At 38.1% G+C, this 20,358-nt stretch overlaps 1 protein-coding gene across 1 annotated transcript in view; it reads left to right on the forward strand.

The window, feature by feature from the left end:
• LOC132844086 (uncharacterized) overlaps nt 1-20,358 on the forward strand; it is a 27,833-nt gene continuing 7,475 nt past the window's right edge. The window contains exons 1-20 of the mRNA XM_060867249.1: nt 1-246; nt 340-660; nt 1,071-1,394; nt 1,536-1,880; nt 2,414-2,584; nt 2,677-2,781; nt 3,180-3,226; nt 3,322-3,725; nt 4,875-5,030; nt 5,122-5,323; nt 11,263-12,036; nt 16,229-16,263; nt 16,357-16,433; nt 16,531-16,851; nt 17,259-17,582; nt 17,724-18,065; nt 18,505-18,660; nt 18,754-18,858; nt 19,383-19,429; nt 19,529-19,928. Coding sequence (XP_060723232.1) covers nt 207-246; nt 340-660; nt 1,071-1,394; nt 1,536-1,880; nt 2,414-2,584; nt 2,677-2,781; nt 3,180-3,226; nt 3,322-3,725; nt 4,875-5,030; nt 5,122-5,323; nt 11,263-12,036; nt 16,229-16,263; nt 16,357-16,433; nt 16,531-16,851; nt 17,259-17,582; nt 17,724-18,065; nt 18,505-18,660; nt 18,754-18,858; nt 19,383-19,429; nt 19,529-19,928 — 4,696 coding nt within the window. The 5' untranslated portion in view covers nt 1-206. The remainder of the gene's footprint in view (nt 247-339; nt 661-1,070; nt 1,395-1,535; nt 1,881-2,413; nt 2,585-2,676; nt 2,782-3,179; nt 3,227-3,321; nt 3,726-4,874; nt 5,031-5,121; nt 5,324-11,262; nt 12,037-16,228; nt 16,264-16,356; nt 16,434-16,530; nt 16,852-17,258; nt 17,583-17,723; nt 18,066-18,504; nt 18,661-18,753; nt 18,859-19,382; nt 19,430-19,528; nt 19,929-20,358) is intronic.

A 20,358-nucleotide genomic window follows, 5' to 3' on the forward strand; every position in this document is an offset into this window, starting at 1 on the left:
ATATTTTAGACACACTTCCTGTTCAGCTATTTCTCGCACAGATAGAAGGGGAAGTGGGTGTAGCATCACTTTATGGGTAAGACACAGATGAAGACACAACACATTCACAGAGCAGGACAGAGACAGTAACAGTGTGTAACAGAACAGGAGCTTTAATATCTTTCTGAAGGAGAGTTGGTGTAGAGTTCTGTGAGAGTGAACTCAGGATGAAGATCCTCCTCATCTTCACCCTCTGTCTGATCTCAGGTAAAGAAATGCACTTTAAAATAATCCTCACTATCAGCAGCAGTGTTACATGAAGGAAGGTTTTACTTAGAAGGATTTTGGTGTTTTTTTTAGATGGAGGAGCCTCAAAGGTAGTAACAAGATATTCAGGAGGAGGAATCCTTATCAAGTGCAAGTATGATACAGCATACAGATATAACCAAAAATATTTCTGTAAGGATTCAAAGTCAGGCTGTTCTGAACAAATAAAGACAGGAGATAAAAACCAGTGGGTAAATTCAGGAAGATTCTCACTGTTTGATGACACCAAATCATCAGAGTTCTGGGTGATGATCAGAGAGCTCACTGTACAGGACACTGGGACGTACCACTGTGGAGTTAATAGAACTTTAGATACAGACATTTACACACCGGTGGAACTGAAGGTAAAGCAAGGTGAGTCTCCCACCACTGGCTTCTGTTTATCTTTACAAAGATCTAGTGTCATTAAGAGATGTGGAAAATACAAAGTAACTGTACTTTGATTTCTATATTTACTTTTTATACATAAAAGTATCATTTAAAGAGAATTCTCAATCCCAATAATAATTATTTCTCCATTTTTCTCTTGTACAAGGCTGATAAACTATTTCTGTCCATTTTAAATTTTAATTACCAAAAAGGTTTTTTAAAAAAAAAATCATTTAAATATTGTCCACTTTGTTTAAAAACTAATAACAAATAACCTGTAATTGATCATCAGAGCAAAAGGACTGCATATATGACTTAATTGATCATCATATACATACAGTAGTTAGTGATTAATTGAGTTGACCATGATTTGATTTTGAACTTGCTCCTAACAGGGTCCTTGGTCTCTAGAGAAGTGACTGCATATGCAGGGGGAAGAATTAACATCAAATGCAGACATGAGGATGAATATAAAGACAAATCAAAAACATTCTGTAAGATCGGAACACATCAGTGGTGTTTTAATCAAAACCAAACAAAACCAAACAGTGAATGGTCACATGATGGCAGATTCTCAATTCATGACAACAGAAGTGCAGGATTCTTCAGTGTGTTTATCAGAGAGCTGATTATAGAGGACACTGGAACATACACATGTGGTGGTGTTGTGTTTGGTAAACTGGAGATCTACACTGTAGTGACACTGAATGTAACAGAAGGTGAGGAGCATTAATTATGTGTTTTAAGCAGAAGAAACATGTGGTCATATTTCTATGCAAATACACTGTAGAACTGTATATGTGTTGTTTATTGGAGCTAGGACACAAATACACATATAAACTGATCTGATTGGTTTGCAGATCTGTCCTATGAGAAGTCCATCAGTAAGACTGTCCATGTAGGAGGAGATTTAACTGTCAGATGTAAATACCCACAATCCCTCAGGGGTGACCCCAAGTTTCTCTGCAGGGGGAGGACGCAACATTTTGCTTGTTCTTATAAGGACTCTGTTAAAGAGAGTAGAAAAAATTTAACTATTGGGGGGACATTCTCCCTGTATGATGACAGAGCAAAACAAATCTTCACTGTGAGTATTAGAGCTGTAACTAAGCAGGACTCTGAATACTGGTGTGGAGCTGAAAAAGCCTGGACATCTGATCATGGATACAAGGTTTATTTCACACGGATCAACCTGAAAGTCACTGGTGAGTTTGTAGAGACATGGAGACACACTGTGTTAACTTTTCTGATATAACAGATACTTTGTTTTGAAGCACAGGCTCAGTACACATCCTAACTAAGACTAATCTGTGATATTATTAGCAGTTCTGAATAGAAGAATAATGAGTACAAATATAGCAGTTATTTTTTCAGAAACAAGCTTTTTACCACAATGAACTAAAGTGACCTACTTGATATTATCCTTTAATCTTTAGACTTCTGTTTTTTAGACTAACAGATGTGATGAGCAGATTTTTATTAGGCTCAAATCAGTTCTTCCTTTGCATGTGTGTGTTTTTGCTTCACTACACTTCCTGTGACTTAGATGTATTAAAAGCAACAGAGCAATTGCTCACGTCAACCTGTAACTGCTGATTTTGTCAGCTAACAGCAGTCAGTATTTTTGAAGTTTCACACATACAAAGTGTATAATGTGTCTATTGTGTTGCATCTGTACTGCTGTCAGTCATACACTAGATTCACTCACTTAATATCATTCATTATCTTACTGAATTAGATCCATATGTCCCGGTTTCAACCTCACAACCTCAAAACCACCCTTTATCATCATCATCATCATCATCATCATCATCATCAACATCATCAACATCAACATCATCATCATCCCCACTTCTTCGTCTCACATATATAAACAAATCCTGGACTACTCCAGCTTCTCCTCCAGCAGGTGATTCTGCTCAGATGCACATAGTCTAACTATAATACTTGATGAATCTGATCCCATCTGATAAAATGAATGTCTGTTTGTTTCTCTTCCAGGATTTCCAGCTTCCACTGTTATCACCGTGTCTGTAATTGTGCTGCTGCTTCTGATTGGAACCATAACCGTCTTCGTGGCTCTACAAAAGAGGCAAAAGTTGCAAGGTACAGTACACTCACACACAGACACACACAAACACACACACACACAAACACACACACACACACACACCACATACACAATGCAGTAAATATTTTTAACACATTCATTTTGTGTGACTGGATCATGGTTATTAGCAATGCTACCTCGGTACTCCAACTTATTTAGTCAAGAGTTTGGGTTGCTGTTTGTGTGAATTCCTGAAGTTCTTGAATCTAATAATATACTAACTAAATTATTTTGTCATGTCTGATTTTAGAAGACACGATGCACATCTTAGTGCAGTGTGTTTTTTCTGTTTACCTCAGAGAATTAGTCAAAAACAGGATTTTTTTCATGTTTAGCTGGAGGAGCAATGACAGTGATGTTGTCAATTTACTGACTACTTTACTGCTTCTTTCAGCAGATTCAGCCTCTACTACTTCTGGCCAAGACCCAGGAAACCAAGTGGTAATTGATAAATCATTGTGTGTGTTCAGTATCAAAAATATTTTCTTTTGGAAGGAAAAAAACATGAATTTGTTTCTGTCCTTCTTTGCTCTCAGGTTCCTCTTGATATCTGTGAATATGAAGAGATTAAAGACACCAGACGACTTTCTGCCTCAGATGCTGGAAATTCCACAATTTACTCTACAGCTGAACTACCCACAATCCCCTCTGATCATCACACGGTTTATGCAAATTCAAAGTTACCCACAAGCCCCTACGATTCTCCTGTTTACCCTGCTGCTCAACTGCTCACAATCTGCTCTGATCAGGACATCTACTCTACAGCTCAGTTACCTACACATCTCTCGGCTGCAGAACCTGATGAAGGTCTGAATTACACATCAGTGAGTTTTCATGTCGAATCCACCAGCTCTAATGATGCAGCTGCAAAGATTATCTTTAAGAAGACAGAGGTCTTGAGTGACTACGATTCAATTAGTCATGTTACTTCATCTGGCTAGTTTCTTATCATTATTACTCCAAGTATGTGTTGGTGGAACTATATACAACTTTGTCTATTACTTTGTTCTTCCTATTTTTTTTTTTAATTAATTTGCTCTTGGTCATTTCCCTTAACCAGTGGGGATGAAATCTTGTCCCTTTTCTATATTTCTATTGACACTTTCTTCTGGCTGTTTAACAAACAAGAATTTTTGATAACTATCCTTGGACAACCATTGTTTTTTTAATTTAAGATGACTTTACGGTCACAGCTTACAGTAAAATGTACTTTAAACAGTAACTAATTATTAAGCCGTATTGTAGCATTGTGTATTTTTAAAGCAGGCGTTCATTTGTATGACTGTGGCCGTCTGTTAATGTGGTGCTTGATGTTTTATTTTATTAAAATGGCTGTTGTTAGAGAAATGTGTTTCTGGGTGAACTGTTAAGAGAGGCTATCACAGTTTACTTCTGCTGTAGGCTACTGTCTAGTGAATTTTTGAAGAATTCCCATCATAAACAGTTGAGAGACAGTTCAAGCATGGAATTAGTACAATGTTACATGTTACCATTGTTAACGTGTGAGTTAAATTAATACTCTTTGATAAATAAACAAGAGTTTGGTCTTCATTCTTGGTTTGAAGATAGTGACTCAGCTGTACAGACAGTCAGGAGAAGTTCAGTCCAGCACCATGGGACAGAAGATTCTAATGGCATCTGACTTGAACCTTGAGAGATAGTGGGTCAAGTCTAGCCATTATGATTGAGAGAGAGAGAGAGAGAGAGAGAGAGAGAGAGAGAGAGAGAGATGCTGGAATGACAGGTATGTTGGTCCCTGTTTTTCTTCTCAAACATGCTCTGTGAGTGAAGCCCCTAAACACCTGAAAGGTGACAATGACTCACTCCAACCCAGCACACACATCCTCATAGTGTGTCAATCTGCTTTGTTTGCTTAAAGATTCACAACTTTTTGTGTTTATTGCATTTCCCAAATTCTTTCTCTTAAAAAAATGAGCAAAGGTCGTCTGTGGACGGAGGAGCAGTTTAACTGCCCCGTTTGACTCGACTTGCCCAATGAGCCCATGACGATTCAGTGCAGTCACAGCTACTGCATGGCGTGCATCACCGACTACTTGGACTCTAAGCTCAAAATGAGCCGCTCATGCAGCTGCCCTGAATGTTGCCAGACCTTCAAACCTTGTCCTACGCTCTGCCGTAACACTATGCTTGCAGAGGCCGTGGAGCAGCTCCGCCTGGGCAACCTCAGCTTGACAGCACACAAGTCCATCTGCAACATGTGCCGTGCAGCCGACTCTGCAACCAGGCATGGTGCGCAATGGCAAACAGCTGTCATGAAACGGCTTCCTGCCTTGAGCGTGCCGTGTATGGCATCCTACTGAGACAGCCACATGAAGCCACCAGACGCAGGCCAAGCTAAAGAGCCACAAGCTTATCATTCCCACCGGAGACCTGATGCAGAAGATCTGCCCGGAGCACAAGTACCTGCAAGAGTTCTACTGTCGCTCATGCCAGGTCTATATCTGCTGCCTGTGCGTGAGCAACCAGCACAAAGACCACGAGAGTTTGTCTACTCAGGCGGAGCGTACAGAAAAACGGGTGAAGATTTAAAGCTTTTAAACCCTGCTGTCATGTTGATTCAAGGTTTATTTCACACAGATAAATCAACCTGAGTTTTGTAGACATTACAGAGGATTTGTGTTGAAGCAAAGAATAAGTACACATCCTAACCGACGACTAGTCTATGATTAGTAGCAGTTTATGTTTAAAATGTATAATTCATATACTGAATTAAAACAAAGTATGTCTGTAGATCTGCTTTGTGCTCGTTGTTAAACCTTGTGTAGAATTTAATTTGAAATGATTTAGTGATAGAACAATGAACAATATAACAATAATGTGTGCTTTAATAGAGCAGTTGTTCTTAATATCCAGTCTAGATAAGAGATGCAGATGTATCACAGTCAGTATAACGCTGTTGTTTAAATACTTCTTTGGTTACATCTTCATAACTTTTCAATTTTATAATTGTTTTATAATAACACTAAACCTACATTTCTTAAATATTCAGTCCTCTGTATCCATTTTTATAACTTATTCAGGGTTGTCAAGTGTCACGCATTGAGAGTGACAGTCACTCATTTGGGTCTTTTGTCACGCTCTCCCTCCACACATCGTATTTCTCACGCAGAAAAACTATTTATCATATATTTAATATGCCGCAGCGCCCAAAATGTATCATTGTACTGCTGTTTCAATAGAAACTGGCAGGAATCAAGCGCGTCTCAGTTCTTAGTCGAGCCTGACACTTAGCCAATCAAAAATAGAGGCTACACAACAGCCAATCAGAAAATAGCACTATTGTATCTGGGTAAGATTTAACGCAAAAACCAATTAAAAAAAAAACATTCATTAGAGAGGGTATTTTTGATGGTCAGTTTGAACAAAACCTCAACACGAAACAGCTTGTCTCTGGACAGGACATTGTCCTCAATCATGACCCTAAAAATGTCTGGGCTTGTGCTGAACTGTTTTATATGGGAGCAACATTACAAATGATAAAGGAGTCCAAAAAGGCAACAAACACTTACAATAAACACCAGTCGTAATCTCTCTCTCTCTCTCTCTCTCTCTCTCTCTCTCTCACACACACACACACACACACAAATAAATAAATGGAAATTAAACAAATACTTTATATTTAAATTGTGGTCAGTGATCCTTATCAAACACAACAACTCCCCGATTATTTATTTATGGTGCAAGCGAGCTCAGAACTTAGAAGAGAGAGAGAGAGAGAGAGAGAGAGAGAGAGAGAGAGAGAGAGAGAGAGAGAGAGAGAGAGAGAGAGAGAGAGAGAGAGAGAGAGAGAGAGAGAGAGATGTTCTTTTAGGTATTAAACCAGCAAAGGGGAACAAGAAACCATTAAATTACAGTTAATTACTGCCCTCTACTGCATATGAGATGAATTACAAGTGTCAATCATTCTGAAATGGACTCTAAACTGTAAACTATTATTAATGAACAAACTTCAGGAAAATACGAACAGTAAAGAATATTTAAAAAAAAAAAAAAGAAAAAGAGAAACTTTTTTTTTTTAATGTATTTAAAGAGTTAGGTTTGTAATTACCGTTAAACAGGTAGGGGTGGCACACACACTTCCTGAGCTGAATCTGAATATTTGTGAGCTGGTTACTTTTGCCTTGATGTTGTCCAAAGACAGCTGAAAATCAGACAGTCATTTAAACAGGACGGAAATTCATCTCCTACATTCACTTAAACTCAAATTTCAAATAAACTCAAACTTCAATCTCAAGATTTTAAACAGGGCTGCAAGTATTTATCAACAAAATCAGTAATTTTCCATAATAGGAATGTGCTCATGAATATTTGTATTAATATTAGATATAAAAATAGATTAATATAGATACATAAAAAAAGATTTTGTTGCAGTGCTACTTTGTGCACTTTTCTGTTGGTTTGTACGTGAGTGTGTCTTACACCGGTCCTTATTCCGAATGGCTTTGTAGTACTTCTTCTGGAGAGAAGACATCCCATGATAAACCACCACCTCCAATTTCTTTGGCAGGTCCCGTTCCACTTCGTCCTTGAACCTGGAGGGCTGGAGAACCCTGTGGAGCTCCTGAGCTGCACACACATGCAAAAAGGAGAGAATAAAAAAACGTATCACACTGTGATGGAAAAATTAGCAATAACAGATTAGCACAATTAAACAGAACTAGTTACTAGAACAGCATTTCTTCAAGTGTTTTTTCTTCTTACTCCAAATCAATTCATCAACAATTGGAAACATTCTTTTATTAATAAATGCAACCATAATGATGTCCTTTTATGGCAACATTTTAAGCGTTAATTTATTTCTGTTCTCTCTTGTGTTATAGCAGCTATTATCTATATTACTGATATTGTATTACCTTATTTAAACAAATGTACTATTGGTTTAAAATATTAACACTCAATTAACTGGTTTTATTCAGATTTTAGAATCTATAAATTTAATTTAAATTGTGTCCATATTGTGCAATTATCAGAAATATATTGTGTTTTTTAAATAAATGCTTGGATGATGATGATGATGTAATACCTTTTACTTGATCAGTGTCTATGTTGTACCCTCACTGTCAGTGTGTATTGTTTTTTGCTTTATAACCCATCAAAACTCATTCAATATTCAAATGAGTGACAGCATCACTTTAAGAGAATATTACAATATATATATAAAATGATTACTTCTATACAGTTATATACTTCAGTGTATACAAATAAAGATATAATATAATTCACTATAATATATACAGATATATCATTCTGTATGACAACATAAACTTTTGCTGTATCTAACACTTCACATATCAGCAGAAATTATTCGTTTTTTATTATACACATGTCAGTACAAACACATGACTTATTTTGTGAATCTTTGTGACATCTTTTAAACCCCATTTAATTACAACTTATAACTGTTGCATTATTTATAAGAAGAAAAACACATTATATTGATAAATTAACTTGTATGATGCTATTTGTGAGACCGCATGGTCTCCATCATTAGCATGAGAATTATAACTAGCACATACAATACACAGACAAACTTTTACACTGCTATTAACAATAACTTAAACGTTTTAAACTGTCATTTATATTCTTTAAAATAACTACAACATATAAAAACACATATTTTAAAACTCTGTTAAGGTTTTCCATACCTGATGAGGGGAGATAAATGTTAATAAAATAAACGACACAGAGCTGCTGCTGCTTCACTGTCAGTGTGTATTGTTACATAGATATATACACTAGATGTCGCCATGGTTACGGCAGTACATTGGGACGAATGCGTCAATTAAGCCGCCATCTTGGTACAGGGGACAGCCTCCTCTTAATGCATCATCGTCAATGTAGGCAAAGAAATAAAATCATTATAAATCGTCATGAATGCGATTTTCTATTTTTTTTTTTTATTGGTTCGTTCCAACGGTCAGACATGTATTTATCATTAAGTCCAGAGAAAATCTAATGTTTTGATATTAAGATAATCTACTTTTTCACAATATAATGCATAGTGCTAGTAGGTGTAAGTCACTATCACTACTTACCTTATAGCCTACTGCATGCAACACTGCTACAATGGTGTGACAGATTCAGATTATTTTACTTAATACCATGTCAGCAATCAAAGATATTTTCATGGCAAAAAATTCAATTACAAAAACACAAATATCATATAAATACAATAAAACACAAAACAAATATAAACAGCAAGTCATATTATACAATTTTTTTTTAAATTAACATACGATAAAAATAAATTAAAAACCTTTCATTCATAATGTCATTAAATATGTCTTCAAGTGAAGTAACTTGATAAAAGAGCATTCTGCTTGTGTTAAGTCCAGGACAATCTAATAAAATATGTTTAACAGATAAGGGAATCTTACAGAACATACATAAAGTTCACCTTTAAACAAAAAAAGCATGGCGACATCTAGTGTATATATCTATGTAACAATACACACTGACAGTGAAGCAGCAGCAGCTCCGTGTCGCTTATTTTATTAACATTTATCACCCCTCATCAGGTATGGAAAACCTTAACAGAGTTGAAAATATGTGTTTTTACATGTTGTAGTTATTTTAAAGAATATAAATGACACTGTTTAAAACATTTAAGTTATTGTTAATAGCAGTGTGAAAGTTTGTCTGTGTACTGTATGTGCTAGTTATAATCCTCATGCTAATAATGGAGACCATGCGGACTCACAAATAGCATAATACAAGTTAATTTATGAATATAATGTGTTTCTCTTTTGATAAATAATGCAACAGTTATAAGTTGTAATTGACTGGGGTTTAAAAGATATCACAAAGATTCACAAAATAAGTAATGTATTTGTACTGACATATATAAATGTACTGACGTATATAAAAAACAAATAATTTCTGCTGACATGTGAAGTGTTAGATACAGCAAATGTTTATGCTTGTCATGCAGAATGATATATCTGTATATATTATAGTGAATTATATTATATCTTTATTTGTATACACTGAAGTATATAACTGTATAGAAGTAATCATTTTATATATATATTGTAACATTCTCTTAAAATGATGCTGTCACTCATTTGAATATTGAAAAAATACTGTTTTGATGGGTTATAAATCAAAAAACAATACACACTGACAGTGAAGCAGCAGCAGCTCTGTGCCGCTTATTTTATTAACGACACAGAAACAGAGTAACATGGAAAAGGAAGCTTTTCACATCTTACTCACTAACTTTGAAGTCAAGATACGGAGCTGGATGACAGGATTAATTTTTGTCCTTTAATTTTTTTTTCTTGCATATTCAACATCAGTTACCTTTATGATTTTACTCTTCTCCTTTAATCCTTTTCCTAAATATGCCTGAATGATGCAGCAGTATTAAGAAGGTGGGTTTTTTTTTCTTTTAATTTATACTTTAATAAATGAATAAATATAAAATTAGTCATGAAATTAGTCGTTAGCTTTACTTTAATTCGTTCAGGTGGAAATGGAAAATTATGATTGTGGATGAAGCTCAGCGGCTGAAGAACAAATTTTCTAAGCTTCACCAAAAACTTACAGAGGTGAGCGTATTAAATAACGTAGGACCGTAATGACTGTGTGTCCGGAATGTTTTCTTTACTAATCTGCATATTTTACAGGATTTAAATAGCAACATCACAATTTTATCCCATGATTTAGTGCTTCAGGTTTGTTCTCAGTGATAACGTAATGGAGCTGTGTACACTATCTAGTGCCTTTGTGTCTTGTGTAGAAAGACATTTCAAATCATAATATTCAGAATGTTAAAGTATTGGCACACTTGTGGACTTAAAGATTAAAGTGTGGGTACTTGAGGTGGCACTACCTTTTCTTATTCCCAATACCAAGCCTTAAGTTTGATGTTCTTTTCTTTAAAAAGTTAAAATATCTAATATAAATCAAGTCTCTATATAAGTAAAGATTTAAAGTCAGATTATATTTTCTCACTGGTTTGTCGTGCAGCGTCTCGGCTGTGTAAACATTTGTTTTGTCCTGTTTCTGCATTACATTTTCCATGACAAAGCATTTCTTTTGTGTTAAGATTCCTGTTGTGTGTTTTTTTTAACTAGCATTGTTATAAAAACGTATTTTGTCTTTTATTCCCCTTCTGTTCTCAGTTCACTGTGGACTTCAGACTTTTGTTAAGTGGAGAGAACTTGATCTGCGCCTAAGTCGTGGATAGACTAATATATATATAAAGAAATAGAACACATTTTGGGATTAACTTTGGTTCCCTCTATATGGTCAAGAGTCTTTTTTTTAAAGAAGGGTTTTTGTAGTGGGAGCAGTGGGGTGTCAAGTGTGAATGTGTGGCAAATGGTTTACATGGCTCAAGGGGTCAGGTAGGAGGGCCCCTTAGCAGAATTTTGCTTAGGGCCCCAGGGAGGTCAGGATCGGCTCTAACAGGGGGCCCCAATTCACGTCACGAGTCGGCTTTCTTCAAACAGCTAAACGTCAACGTCAGCCTCACAGCGGGCTGTGGTTATCAACCTACCTTGTTCCCGTGGTCCGGCAATCCATCCAACCTACCGGCCATGGACGAGTGGTTTCACTGGAGCAAAGAGACATGGAGCACGACGCATCGCCAGCTGCAGAGGGCCATCCGGAGGCAAAAGGTTCATGCCGACAGACGCCGCAGAGCGCATCCCGACTACCAACCCGGTCAGTGGGTCTGGCTCTCCACCCGCGACATCCGTCTCCACCTGCCCAGCAGAAAGCTCAGCCGCAGGTATGTGGGGCCTTTTAAAATCATCAAGCAAGTTAACCTGGTGTCTTACCGCCTGGCACTACCTCAAACTTACCGCATCTCGCCCACCTTTCACGTCTCGCTGCTGAAACCCACTGATGGACCTAAAGGGGGCCCAGAGGGGGCCACTGATCCGTCGGGTCCGCCGCCCCTACTGATCGGCAACGAGGAGGCATCCCAGGTTCGTGACCTATTGGGCTCCAGACACCGGGGAGGCAACCTCGAATACCTGGTCGACTGGGAGGGGTACGGCCCTGAAGAACGCTCTTGGGTAAAGGCGGGGGACATCCTGGACCCCTCGCTCACCGCCGACTTCCACCAACGGCACACCGACAGACCGGCCCCCCGGGCTCGTGGAAGACCCCGGCGTTGCACGCACCCTCGCGTCGGGAGCCCCTCGCGGGTGGGGGGGCTCTGTGACAATTGGAGCACCTGCCTCACCTCCCGAGCACCAACACAGAGAAGCATCTACGGAGTACTAGTCACTTCCGGACTGCAATTCCCATAACCCCCGCACCGAGACTAATTACGCCGCCAGATGTTGCCTATTTCCCACACTATATCAAGCGAACTTGAACTTGACCCCAGTGTGAAGTCTCGATTTGCTATTACGATCAGTCTGAGCGTTTTCCTATGTATCTCTAGTCCCGGTTTTGCCACTCTGTTTCTGTATTTTGGTTTATCGATTGTTTGCCACCTGCCCTGACCTTCTGCCTGTTTTTCCGACCACGATTTCTGCCTTCGCTACGTTGTTGTGTTTGCCAACCTTAACCTTGCCTGTTTACGAGTTTTGTACAATAAAGCTGCAAATAGATCATCAGCCTTATGATGCGTCATTACAGCCATAGCGAATTATCTCTCTCCACCTATCCCTATCTTCTGCATCCTCAACACTTGCACCCACTAGCTTCATATCCTCATTAATTACATCCATATACCTTCTCTTTGGCCTTCCTCTTTGCCTCCTGCCTGGCAGCTCCATGTCCAACATTCCCCTACCAATATACTCACTCTCCCTCCTCTGAACATGTAAAAACCATCTTAATCTAGCCTCCCTAACTTTGTCCCCCAAATGTCCAACATGAGCTGTCCCTCTGATGTACTTGTTCCTAATCTTGTCCAATCTTGTCACTCCCAAAGAGAACCTCAACATCTTCAGCTCTGCTACCTCTAGCTCTGACTCCTGTCTCTGTCCACTTTGTTTGAGTACTAATAACAAATAACCTGTAATTGATCATCATGGCAAAAGGACTGCATATATGATTTAATTGATCATCATATACATACAGTAGCTAGTGATTAATTGAGTTGACCATGATTTGTTGTTGAACTTTGTAAGAAATAAAAAATGCGTAGTGTAAAAATAAGACGATGATGTTGAAGATCTTAATGAAGAACAAGAAGTTTATTCCAGCATAGCAGTGACAAAATACCTGACGTACTTTGGGTTCATCGGAGTCAATAAGAACCCAGAGCAAATCCTGCTCAAGCATTATATACAGTTTTCCCTTTTGGTAATTTAAATGAAGTTCCGCTTTGAATGTGTGTTGAGTGTAAGAATTGAATGTCTCCCAAATGGCTGGGCTACACCTTGTTGTCTAGCTGATTGTCTTTAAATGTTAATCATGGTCACGTACACCTTGTCTTGGTATTGTTACAGTTGTTATCAACCAAGTGGTCACTTTAAATGGTAATCGCAGTCACGTAGACCCTTTGTTCATGGTGATGCTTAATGTCCTGCTGCCGTTCCCATATTTATAATTGAATCAAGTTTATACGTTTAGAGCCCTAAACGTATTACCTTATGATACTTAAACCTTTTTAGGAATGAGCTCTTTTAGATGTGTATCTTGGAGTGGAATTTGGGTGCAATTTCTGTAATTTCTTACAACTTGCTCTTAACACGGTCCTTGGTCTCTAGAGAAGTGACTGCATATGCAGGGGGAAGAATTAACATCAAATGCAGACATGAGGATGAATATAAAGACAAATCAAAATCATTCTGTAAGATCGGAACACATCAGTGGTGTTTTAATCAAAACCAAACAAAACCAAACAGTGAATGGTCACATGATGGCAGATTGTCAATTCATGACAACAGAAGTGCAGGATTCTTCAGTGTGTTTATCAGAGAGCTGATAGAGGACACTGGAACATACTCGTGTGGTGGTGTTGTGTCTCATAAACTGGAGATCTACACTGTAGTGACACCGAATGTAACAGAAGTTGAGGAGCATTAATTATGTGTTTTAAGCAACAAAAAAAGGTCATATTTCTATGCAAATACACTGTAGACCTGTGTATGAGTGTGAATAGGAGCTAGGACACAAATACACATATAAACTGATCTGATTGGTTTGCAGATCTGTCCTATGAGAAGTCCATCAGTAAGACTGTTCATGTAGGAGGAGATTTAACTGTCAGATGTAAATACCCACAATCCCTCGTGAGTGACCCCAAGTTTCTCTGCAGGGGGAGGACGCAAGATTTTGCTTGTTCTTATAAGGACTCTGTTAAAGAGAGTAGAAAAAATTAACTATTGGGAAATTCTCCCTGTATGATGACAGAGCAAAACAAACCTTCACTGTGAGTATTAGAGCTGTAACTAAGCAGGACTCTAAATACTGGTTTGGAGCTGAAAAAGCCTGGACATCTGATCATGGATATAGGGGCTTTTTTCACACAGATCAACCTGACAGTCACTGGTGAGTTTGTAGAAATGTGTAGACACACTGTGTTAACTTTTCTGATATAACAGATGCTTTGTTTTGAAGCACAGACTCAGTACACATCCTAACTAAGATTAATCTGTAGAGAGCAGAGAACGACGCTAAACTGCTCACTAATTGGGACAAGGAGCAGTTTTTAATGAACATCTTCACTAGAATTTATACATATAATTTAATACATTTATGATACTATCACTGTTTGTAATTCTAGTGAAGATGTTAATTAAAAACTGCTCCTTGTCCCAATTAGTGAGCAGTTCAGCGTCGTTCTCTGCTCTCTACAGATAGGGGGCAATTTTAACTTTAAATAAAAATAGAGATTTTATTAACAAAACACTAAAAATAAATACAGGAAACAGGAACCGAAACACAGACGTAGACAAAAGAAGAGCCACACGGCGAGGCAGGTGGGGGAAGCTGGCACATGGCAGCATAACCAGAAGGGGCCGAGCGACGTCCACAGCGGAGCAGAAAGGGGAGAGCGACTGCTGAGGGACATCCACAGCTGAGCGAAAGTCTGCTAGACAGCCCCGGCCAAGCCGTGGCCAGACCCACAAACCTAAAGGAAGGGGTGGAGGGCAACATCCTACACAGCTCAACCAAACCAGTCTGTGTAGTCTTCGAAAAAAAAGGTGAGAGAATTTTTTTTTTTTAATGAACAGTCCGACCCATGACCTGCCCCCACGGGCAAGAAGTGGGGCGGCGTCCCCCACGGAAAACCAGGAAGTGGAGCAGTGTCCAAGACAGGAACAAGAACGAGGCGAAGTCATAGGCTCCAAAAAAATAAATAAAATAAATTTAAAAAATCCAAAAAGCCCAAAGCCATTAGGTAGGCTTGGAGTATCCCGCTAGGTCTGTTGTGGCAGAGTCCTTCTGCCAGGGAATGTGGGGATAAAAGTAGACCTAAATGCAGGGATAACAAAATAAAAACAGATTTTATTAAAAAAACACAAAAATAAATACAGGAAACAGGAACTGAAACATAGAAGCCGAGGACACCGCGAAAGGAACCGCAACATGGAGGAAATAAATACACATAATAATTAAACTAATTACAACCAGGTAAGTATTACAAGACACGTGACAGAAAACACACTGCCAGAACGCCCCCTAATGTTCTGTCAGAGAATGTCCAAGCAGAAGTCCTGTCGGTAGGTGGGGTTTTGTTGCTGTACTGATTGGTTTGCTTCATGTTTCTTCTCTTAACAGATCAGACCTAACTCATTTTGTAACTAAGGTAATAAACTGAATATGTTTGCAAAAATGCAATAAAAAGAAGTAAGTAGAAAAGAGAGATCAAGAGAACAGTACTGCTGAATCGCAGTCACATCATTGCACCAGGCATGATTTGTTTAAAAATAAATTCCTCAAGCCTTCTTCAGTCCACACAGACACATTTCAAAATGATAGAATGTTCAAGCTCAAACTTGACACTTAAACATCACCATGTAATATTATATCAGTATTCTGTTTTATATATAAAAAGCTATTAGCAGATGCCCTTATGTACAATTAGTGCTTTGCAGACCTCCATATATAGCTACAGATACAGAAAGTGTTACTGTGTTTTCACAAACAAACAGCAATGAAGGAATCTTCTACAATTCAAAATGTCCTGCTGTCTCATCATTAACATTTTTATTCCTCTACTGTGAATACTGTAAAGTTCATTTTAAAATTTTCATCCTGTTACACTTCTTGTGCTCTAGGGGCAGTAGAGGCTTTCTGGCAGTACAGCAGTACATGAAATGGGTTAAAACATATTATCATTAAAGTTAATTCTAGAGAACTGTATTAAACTGGAGAGTGGAAAAAATAACTCACACAAAGGAAGATGCACATATACAGAATGCTAATCTTAAACACTATTGAGATATTGTACATATGAAGTTCACACATATTTTAGACACACTTCCTGTTCAGCTATTTCTCGCACAGATAGAAGAGGAAGTGGGTGTAGCATCACTTTATGGGTAAGACACAGATGAAGACACAACACATTCACAGAGCAGGACAGAGACAGTAACAGTGTGTAACAGAACAGGAGCTTTAATATCTTTCTGAAGGAGAGTTGGTGTAGAGATCTGTGAGAGTGAACTCAGGATGAAGATCCTCCTCATCTTCACCCTCTGTCTGATCTCAGGTAAAGAAATGCACTTTAAAATATTCCTCACTATCAGCAGCAGTGTTACATGAAGGAAGGTTTTACTTAGAAGGGTTTTTGTTTGGTGTTTTGTTAGATGGAGGAGAATCAAAGGAAGTAACAGGATATTCAGGAGGAGGAATCCTTATCAAGTGTGAATATGATCCAGAATACACTGAAAACCAAAAATATTTCTGTAAGGGTTCAGTGATAGTCTGTTCTGACCAAATAAAGACAGGAGATAAAAACCAGTGGGTAAATTCAAGAAGATTCTCACTGTTTGATGACACCAAATCAGCAGAGTTCTGGGTGATGATCAGAGAGCTCACTGTACAGGACACTGGGACGTACCATTGTGGAGTTGATAAAACTTTCAGGAAAGACACTTACACACCGGTGGAACTGAAGGTAAAGGAAGGTGAGTCTCCCACCACTGCCTTCTGTTTATCTTTACAAAGATCTAGTGTCATTAAGAGATGTGGAAAATATAAAGTAACTGTACTTTGATTTCTATATTTACTTTCTATACAAAAAAGTGTCATTTAAAGAGAATTCTCAATCCCAATAATAATTATTTCTCCATTTTTCTCTTGTACAAGGCTGATAAACTATTTCTGTCAATTTTAAATTTAAATTCCCAAAATGCTTTTTAAAAAAAATCATTTAAATATTGTCCACTTTGTATGAAAACTAATAACAAATAACCTGTAATTGATCATCAGAGCAAAAGGACTGCATATATGACTTAATTGATCATCATATACATACAGTAGTTAGTGATTAATTGAGTTGACCATGATTTGATTTTGAACTTGCTCCTAACAGGGTCCTTGGTCTCTAGAGAAGTGACTGCATATGCAGGGGGAAGAATCAACATCAAATGCAGACATGAGGATGAATATAAAGACAAATCAAAATCATTCTGTAAGATCGGAACACATCAGTGGTGTTTTAATCAAAAACAAACAAAACCAAACAGTGAATGGTCACATGATGGCAGATTCTCAATTCATGACAAGAGAAGTGCAGGATTCTTCAGTGTGTTTATCAGAGAGCTGATTATAGAGGACACTGGAACATACACATGTGGTGGTGTTGTGTTTGGTAAACTGGAGATCTACACTGTAATGACACTGAATGTAACAGAAGGTGAGGAGCATTAATTATGTGTTTTAAGCAGAAGAAACATGTGGTCATATTTCTATGCAAATATACTGTAGAACTGTATATGTGTTGTTTATTGGAGCTAGGACACAAATACACATGAAAACTGATGTGATTGGTTTGCAGATCTGTCCTATGAGAAGTCCATCAGTAAGACTGTCCATGTAGGAGGAGATTTAACTGTCAGATGTAAATACCCACAATCCCTCAGGGGTGACCCCAAGTTTCTCTGCAGGGGGAGGACGCAAGATTTTGCTTGTTCTTATAAGGACTCTGTTAAAGAGAGTAGAAAACATTTAATTATTGAGAATATGGCCCTGTATGATGACAGAGAAAAACAAATCTTCAATGTGAGTATTAGAGCTGTAACTAAGCAGGACTCTGAATACTGGTGTGGAGCTGAAAAAGCCTGGACATCTGATCATGGATACAAGGTTTATTTCACACGGATCAACCTGACAGTCACTGGTGAGTTTGTAGAGACATGGAGACACACTGTGTTAACTTTTCTGATATAACAGATTCTTTGTTTTGAAGCACAGGCTCAGTACACATCCCAACTAAGACTAATCTGTGATAGTATTAGCAGTTCTGAAAAGAAAATTCAAATACTGTACAAATATAGCAGTTATTTTTTTTAGAAACAAGCTTTTTACCATAATGAACTAAAGTGACCTACTTGATATTATCTGTTAACCTTCAAACTTCTCTTTTTCAGACTAACAGATGTGATTAGCAGATTTTTATTAGGCTTAAATCAGCTCTTCCTTTGCATGTGTATGTTTTTGCTTCACTACACTTTCTGTGACTTAGATATTAATAGCAACAGAGCAATTGCTCACATAAACCTGTAACTGCTGATTTTGTCAGCTAACACTTAATTTAATTCATTATCTAACTGAATTAGATCCATATGTCCCCGTTTCAACCTCAAAACCAACATCCCCTTCATCTTCATCATCATCATCATTATTATTATCATCATCAACATCAACATCATCCCCACTTCTTCGTCTCACAGATATAAACAAATCCTGGACTACTCCAGCTTCTACTCCAGCAGGTGATTCTGCTCAGATGCACATAGTCTAACTATCAAAACTTGATGAATCTGATCCCAGCTAATAAAATGAATGTCTGTTTGTTTCTCTTCCAGTATTTCCAGCTTCCACTGTGATCACTGTGTCTATAATTCTGCTGCTGCTTCTGATTGGAACCATAACCATCTTTGTGGCTCTACAAAAGAGACAAAAGTTGCAAGGTACAGTACACACAGACATACAAGCACACCACATACACAATGCAGTAAATATTTTTTTAAAAATTAATTTGTGTGACTGGATCATGGTTATTAGCAATGCTACTGTACCTCAGAACTCCAACTTATTTAGTCCAGAGTTTGGGTTGCTGTTTGTGTGAGTTATTTTTCATGGAGATTGGAGGCTTTAAATGACCCCTAGATGTGTGTGTGTGTGTGTGTGTGTGTGTGTGTGTGTGTGTGTGTGTGTGTGTGTGTGTTTTAAATGAGTGGTGATCTGAATAAGTGTCTGCTCTACAACGACTGACTAAAACTTCAACAGTTCCTTACGTTCCTGAATCTAATAATCTACTAACTAAATTATTTCATCATGTCTGATTTTAGAAGACACAATGTACATCTGAGTGCAGTCTGTGTTTTCTATTTACCTCACTGAATTAGTTAAAAACAGGATTTTGTTATGCTCAGCTGGAGGAGCAATGACAGTGATGTTGTCAATTTACTGACTACTTTACTGCTTCTTTCAGCAGATTCAGCCTCTACTACTTCTGGCCAAGACCCAGGAAACCAAGTGGTAATTGATAAATCATTGTGTGTGTTCAGTATCAAAATGTATTATCTTTTGGAAGAAAAAAAATCCCATAAATTTGTTTCTGTCCTTCTTTGCTCTCAGGTTCCTCTTGATATCTGTGAATATGAAGAAATTAAAGACACCAGACGACTTTCTGCCTCAGATGCTGGAAATTCCACAATTTACTCTACAGCTGAACTACCCACAATCCATTCTGATCATCACACAGTTTATGCAAATTCAAAGTTACCCACAAGCCCCTACGATTCTCCTGTTTACCCTGCTGCTCAACTGCCCACAATCCGCTCTGATCAGGACATCTACTCTACAGCTCAGTTACCTACACGTCTCTCGGCTGCAGAATCTGATGAAGGTCTGAATTACACATCAGTGAGTTTTCATGCCAAATCCACCAGCTCTAATGATGCATCGGCAAAAATTATCTTTAAGAAGACAGAGGTCTTGTGTGACTACGATTCACTTTGTTATGTTACTTCATCTGGCTAGTTTCTTATCATTATTACTCCAAGTATGTGGTGCTGGAACTATATCGTCGCTCTCGGGCGGAAACCTCGTATGTCCAAATTTTGTCAATTTCATATTTTTTCACATATCGATGCTATTGTTCAGTCCCCATGTGGGTTTGTTATTTTTACCAGTCTAAAGTCTTGAAAATAGCTTGAGCACAAATCTCTTAACTCCATTGGACACTTCAACTGTCCACCTCTTCTTCACTCTGCGGGAGGGCTTCGCGGCATATTTCTCCTCAAGAAGAGTCGCAACGAATCAACACGTCTTCTGAGGTAAATGCAGAGACGCAGAGATGCAAATTACGCAAGGCCCCGCCTCCCCCTGCCTCATTTTACATCGCGTGCTAATGTTTACTGTGTAGATGACAATATGAAGCGGAGCTATCCATCTGGCCATGAAAA

This window comes from Tachysurus vachellii, chromosome 4 (genome assembly GCF_030014155.1).
Source record: "Tachysurus vachellii isolate PV-2020 chromosome 4, HZAU_Pvac_v1, whole genome shotgun sequence".
NCBI classification, from domain to species: domain Eukaryota; kingdom Metazoa; phylum Chordata; class Actinopteri; order Siluriformes; family Bagridae; genus Tachysurus; species Tachysurus vachellii.